Source organism: Lottia gigantea (assembly GCF_000327385.1).
Source record: "Lottia gigantea unplaced genomic scaffold LOTGIsca_3, whole genome shotgun sequence".
In the NCBI taxonomy this organism is placed as follows: domain Eukaryota; kingdom Metazoa; phylum Mollusca; class Gastropoda; family Lottiidae; genus Lottia; species Lottia gigantea.
The window spans coordinates 3,759,825-3,766,735 of record NW_008708986.1 but is presented as its reverse complement, the minus strand read 5'-3'; the positions used below and the strand labels follow the sequence as shown (position 1 = coordinate 3,766,735).

At 31.2% G+C, this 6,911-nt stretch overlaps 2 protein-coding genes across 2 annotated transcripts in view; one reads left to right on the top strand and one right to left on the bottom strand.

Annotated features, from left to right (window-relative positions):
* LOTGIDRAFT_153360 (hypothetical protein) overlaps window positions 1-2,112 on the top strand; it is a gene marked incomplete at both ends in the record, with an annotated part of 2,797 nt that extends 685 nt beyond the window's left edge. Inside the window, 2 exons of the mRNA XM_009057260.1 lie at window positions 804-981; window positions 1,784-2,112. Of these exons, the coding sequence (XP_009055508.1) occupies window positions 804-981; window positions 1,784-2,112 (507 nt within the window). The remainder of the gene's footprint in view (window positions 1-803; window positions 982-1,783) is intronic.
* A 2,242-nt stretch (window positions 2,113-4,354) lies between these two features.
* LOTGIDRAFT_153359 (hypothetical protein) lies at window positions 4,355-5,563 on the bottom strand (the record flags this gene model as incomplete). The annotated part of the gene is made up of 2 exons (XM_009057259.1): window positions 4,355-4,851; window positions 5,149-5,563. 2 exons carry the CDS (start codon window positions 5,561-5,563, stop codon window positions 4,355-4,357), a joined length of 912 nt encoding a protein of 303 aa, XP_009055507.1.
* Window positions 5,564-6,911: the final 1,348 nt, after the last annotated feature.

Sequence of the window (6,911 nt, the reverse complement as noted above, 5' to 3'; positions counted from 1 at the left end):
CAGGGACTGTTTGATGTTTAAACTGAACTCTATAGGTGTGAGTGGTAGATTTTTGCATAGTATTTCGTCTTTATACAATAACGTTTCATGCTCTGTTAAGGTAAATAGTACATTAACGGAGTGGTTCCCAGTTACTCAAGGGGTTAAACAGGGTTGTGTATTGTTACATTATTTTCAATATATGTTCTAGTTAAAGATTTAAATGAAGCTAACTGTGGAATTGATATTGATGGCACATTAATTTCGGTATTGCTATATGCTGACGATATTGTTCTTCTGGCCCCAGATGAACAAAAACTACAAATTCTATTGAATACCCTAAATAATTGGTGTAATAAATGGAGGTTAGTCGTGAATGAGTCTAAAACAAAAATTGTACATTTTAGAAACCCTGGTATAGTTAGAAGTAACCTTAAGTTCGATAGTGGTGAATTAAATGTTAAATACGCAGATGCATATAAATACCTAGGCCTGTGGGTGAACGAATTCTGTGACTATTCATACAGCGCTAAAGAGTTATCAAAATCGGCTAATAGGGCTTTGGCTGTGATTAAAACTAAATCGATACAGTTTGGTGGATTTAGCTACGATGTTTACACAAAATTATTTGACTCGCTTGTCAGGCCTGTATTTACTTATGCATCTGGTATTTGGGGTATTAATACACATAACTGTATTAATGCGCTGCATAGTAACGCATGCAAATTCTTCCTTGGTTTGAGCAAAAGAAGTAGTAATTTGGCAGCAATGGGGGACATGGGATGGCTGAAGGGTGATAATTTAGTTAAGATTGAATTGTTTAGATATTTAAACTCAACGATAATATTCTTTGTAAAACTGTACATAAATGGGCCAGTAGACGTAAGTCTTCCTGGGATCACCGAGTATTAAGTATCGGTCGAGAACTACATGTATTAAATGATCAAAGTGACGCTGTATGTATTGATGATGTGTGGGATAGTCTATGGGAAAGGGAAGTGGGTCAGTGGTCAAGGGATGTATGGAATGACCGCACACATGTTAATGGAAACAAACTCCGGTCATACCGCATGTACAAAACTGAATTCGGAACAGAACCGTATGTCAAAATTATTAAAAATAGAGCTCACAGACGCGTGTTGTCCAAACTTAGAGCGGGTTCACTCCCTTTGAGAATTGAAACTGGAAGATTTGTTAGACCCCCCGAACCTCTCTTTTATGTCATAATGGGGAAATTGAAAATGAGGAGCATTTTATTTTTAACTGTAAATTATACACTGATATAAGAAAAGTTTTATGTACCGAAGCCTGTTTTATTAATCCAGATTTTTTATTTTATAATAATGTAAATAAATTGTGTTTTTTAATGACAAACGAACGAATTTTACCATATTTTGCCTCATGTATTTTTAAAATGTTTGAACGTAGAAAACAGACTGTGATACCCTGAGCCTTTTTATTTATCATAATGTTTATTTTACTTGTATATTTGTGTTTTACCTGTCTCATTGAATGTAGTTTTATGATATAATTCTAAGGTGTCTCATAAGTCGAAGCCGGCTGGCGTCCATTTTATAATGCTGTAATTATTTTATTGTTGTTATTCTCTGTATATATGGACGGTGACACTTAAATAAATAAATTATTATTATTATTATTATTATTATTATTACTAAAAAACTTATTGATAAATACAAATATTGTAAAGTCAGAGACGATATAGATTTAGAAAGAATTGACGCGAACGCAAAAGAAGGTGAATTTTTACCTTTCCTTCTACCTTTAATATTTGGTGGTATTGCAGCGGTTACTGGAATAGCAAAAACAGTCCTCTCAAAGAAAGCAGCTGCTGCTAAAGCCGCTGAAGAACGCAGACATAATTTAGCAATTGAAAAGGAGGCACGAGGTACAGGAGTGGGAGAAACGATAGGCACAATAAAACAATTTGGAAAAAGATTTGGGGAAGAAACCAAGAAAACTGTTAAACAAGGATTAAATAAATTAGTAGATAGTATTGACACGGGAGAAGTCAAACATAGGGATAATGGAATATTTTTAAAAAATATACACACTAGAGAAGGAATATTTCTTTCAAAGTATAAAGGGGAAAGAGTGATTTTTGGAACAAATTAGAATAATAAAAAATGGGCAAAAAATGTAATCATTCAGAAATATTTCCTAATAACCCAATGCTCATGTGTATATGCGGTAGTTCCGGTTCTGGGAAAACTCATCTCACTTTTAACATGTTGACAACACCAAACCTTTTAGATTTCGATTCTTTGTATATCTACACAACAACACCAGAGCAATCACATTATCAATTTCCCAAAGCTTTAGAATATCTACCAAAGAAAGATGTTCAAGACCTATTTCAATATTACGAAGAAAACGAAGAAGAAGTGGAAATAAAATATATCATAGATAACTACATCGAAGGAAAGAATCCAATGGATATACAAGTTTTTCTTACGAAAAAATGTTAATGATCTAGACTTGTCTGATATTGATAGCAAACGAAAGAACTTAATATTGTTTGACGACTGCGTTGCGCAAAGAAATCAAGCTGTTCAACAAGAATTGTTCACGAAGGGAAGACATTACAACTGTCACTGCATATACCAATCCCAATCTTTTTACGGGATGGATTCTATGTTTATTAGAAAAAATGCAAATTGTTTTTTATTATTTGAATTAAACGATAAAGATTTATCTCAAATCATTCAGTCGATAAATCACGGAATGGACAGAGATGCATTTAAAAAGGTTTGTAAAGCTCAAGGGAAAAACCCAGATGATCATGGATATGTATTTGTAAATACTAGAAAACCTGCGGGTGAAAGAGTTATGATCGGCATATGTTAATTTTATTTTTTTAAAAATGAGTAGCGACTGGAATAATATTTTAAAAAGAAATAAAGAATATATCAAAGCAAATAATAAAATAAAGACCCAAGTTGAAAATAACAGATTACAACAACTCGGATTAACGGATAGAACCTCATCACCCCAAAGCGATTGAATATGATGGTATTATAATTAGGACATTAGATGATATAAATCGTCTTTTTTCAAACTCTGACCCAGATTTACCAAAGAGCATTTCACCAATCGTTGATAATCAAGGTTTATTGTTTAATGGATTTAGAATAATATTTAGTCCAAATTCCCCTTTATTCAAAATCGATACAAAAGACTTAATATTTACATTAACGAAAGGATTAATAGATTTAATGAATGGCGAGGATATTGGTATTGCCGATTATAAGGATTTAGTAGCATACTCAAAATTTCTAGATGCAATAAGAAAGTCGGGACCCGAAACAAGAAGATCGAAAAAAGTTAAACTATATATAAGAGTAATTGATCAAGATGATGAATACGAAGTTGACGAAGCAGATGATTATGCTGAAGAAAACAATTCAATCACACAAGATATAGACGATTTCGAAGATATGGTGGCATCTGGACAAGGTATAACGTTTTTATCCGACAACAACGAGGAACTACATAATAGATTACGAGTAATATTATCGGCAATGAAGGAAGGACATCGATCGCACAGACAATATAATGAAGTAAATTGTATATTAAAAAGACTCCTAGAAAAAGGTATCATAGATAAAAATGATTATAAAAGCGTGATTAAAAGTGTCAAATAAAGAACAACGATTCGTCATCACCTCAAATAAATCAGACATTAAATTGCCTCTAGATTATGAGTACGAACTCGATCGCAATCAAGAATATGAATTGGGATTAAAGTATTTCTCTGTTTACAATTCCATTAGAAATATCAACGAAAAAAAATAATCAAATAAAAATATCAACAGATAATGGAGTTACGTTCAAAACCATACGTTTACTACCAGGAAGCTACGAATACATAGCCATTAACGAATACCTATCTGAATATGGAGGAAGTGTCAATGGTAAAAGAAAATATTGAATTGGAAGGTAATTTGAATCTGAACAAAATAAAATTGATAATAGGAAATAATAGTCAAGTTGATTTCAACTTAGAAAATTCATTGAATACGTTACTAGGATTTGATAAACGACTATACACCCAATCCACTTTAGCACCACACAAAGCTAATATCGAGAATGATATCGATGTCATAAATATACATTGCAAACGTCAGATTATTTACAGTCTTCCAACATTCACTGTACCGATAGGATATAGAATTACAGAGAAACCATTTCAAACGACGTATTTACCACTTAATTCCTTTATGATTTAAGATATAAATCTGAAAATCAAAGATGGTAAAAATAGGTTTATATATTTTGGTAACGAGGAAATTATTCAACTTCATTTAAAACAAAAAAATTAACACTCTTCATTCTCTTCTTGAATAGTTAGATAATCCTAATCATCAAATTCGTAGTTTTCATCTATGTTCAATTCTTTTCCGTCGTTGTAAGGATACATGATTCCTTCACTGTTTGGTGCTTTTCTCTTAACGAGATTTAGATAACTTCTAAAAACTTTCTTTTGTTTATCATCATCTTTTGGAATAACTACTCCATTGGTGAAACTTTTTACCCAAGGTTTCTTAAATTCATTCGTTACATCGTGTCCACTAGCTAAATGAATATAATCTTCTACGGATATCTTATCTTTAGAGTAACCCTTAAACGTTTCCTTTTCTTCGAGAATACTGTCGGAATTTAGAATGATATTGTATTTAACTTTTGGCGCTAAATATAAACCAAATATAATTCCACCATCACCGTAATCATTCTTTCCTTTACAATAACCATTTTCGGACACCAACCCAGCTTCATTTAATTTATCCCAATTGCTAGACGAAATGTCTAAACTATCGGTATCTGTATAGTATATTTCAGGCTTATAAAAACCATCTATCACGCGAATAAAATTATTCATTATTTTTTTATTGTGAGATAAAACGAATGATCCCAAATGACTAGGTGTTAGTCGTGTAGATTTAGGAGGTGTAAGTCAAATTCTTTTTCTTCTTCATTTATCTCAACTATATATTGATTATCATTTACTTTTTCATAGTGTATAACGTGTGAAGTTGGCTTTTAAAGTCGCTTCACTCCATAAATGTCTCGATGTAGTTATATCCTTCTGAATAGATTTACTATACAATGAATTGCCTAATAATTTCATGCAATAACTACCTACGATATTACCTTCTCGTTTATATTTATTTCTTAGATCTCTCAAAATTAAAACATAATCTCTATAGGGTGGAGTTTTAAAATTTTCTTCGTAAACTATACCATCTAATATTTTAATAATTCGTCCACCGGCTTTCACTATTTCTTGAATATCGACCGATGTTAAAACGTCGTGACAGAAACCATTTCTGAACCTGATTTTAGTGCCAGTTTCCTTTTTACCTATTCTATTCGTGAAAGTAATTTTATCTTTAGCTGGTATGGGTTGGAAGAACATGTTGGTAGGATATTCAAACCAGACTTTTAAAATAGCAGTTCTAGGTCTGAATTTCTGCTCATTAAAGAGCTTAACAAATTCTTTATTTTCTTCTTGTTGAAAAGGTCTACCACTTTCCGCTCTCGGATATTCGCTATCTAAATCCGACATGGCGGAAGCGTACAGACCGTTAGCATCAATGGTTTCATTAGTTTAGTACATTTTATTTTTTTAAGTCTCGAATGAACCTCCCCTTTATCTTTCGTGCTAGCGCTATATATATGAATCAATTATATTATCACCTGCTGTTTCTGTTTATTCCTTTAATATATTACAAATTTTAAATGATTTTCGATTTAATTCCTTTAAACGAAATAAAAAGATGGGTTAATTATTTCGTTTAAACGAAATAGACGAAAAAATTAATTCGTTTAAACGAAATAAACATAGTGTATTTCGTTAAAACGAAATAATTATTTCGTTTAAACGAAATAATAAATAAATATGTTTACAATTGCGCCTTAGGGGCTCCGTACATTCGTGTCTTAAAGGTTCCCAATTATCTTTGGTGTATTATGCAATGTCTACATCCTAGATCTTTCTCAAATTCATTGGTAGATTAGATGAATTACCCCATTTCGCCAAACTAGATGATTCATGTTGATAGGAACGTATGAAATCAATATTTTGCAAATAATTAGAGTTACCCTTTATTTCTTTCTGTCTTTTCCATTTTTTCTGTAAATCTTCATCGATGAATGAATTAGTTAAAGGTAGAGACAGAATTCTTCTAGCTGTTTTTAAAGGGCATTGTGTTAGTTTTTTTACGTTTTTGATCATGATCCAGTTATCAATACCGCTACCGTAATGAACAATTAATGTTATTCTTTTTTGATCTATTTTTCCTAAACGTTGTAACATTTGATCGATACAATCTGTACCTACAAATATTTCTACTATATTCATTAATTTATTATAAAATTCTTCTGGAATGGGATCTGTCGGCTTTAAATCTGGAAAGAGATTATTTATTTTGTCTAACATTTTTCTTAGTTTTTCTAAATTAATTAACGTGCAAGAATAAGGTATGGCTTTATTTTCGTTATAGGTTTCGCAATCCCATGCGTATAAACAATCATCGGGAATGGTTGGAAAAACGTTTAGTTTTAGAGGTGAAACTAGCGTTATCGCATTATTATCTCTACAAGTTCTCCATACGTTTTATAATGTTATAAATTCATCAGAGACAAGGTTAATAATTCTGGAAAAAGGTTCATTTGATATGAATTTTTCATCGTCTAAAATTTCAATTTTTTCATATTTATTAAGCAACTATTTTTAACTAGGAATTTTCAACTTTTATTGATGATATTTCTATATCAAATTTATCTAAAAATTTCATTGAATTCTTCTAATTCTTCAATAGTTATGTTCTTATCTTCTCTCGATCTTTCGAAAAAAATGAATAATTTATTAAGATATGTATTTGAAATTTCTGTTTTCTTTTTATAATAAGCTT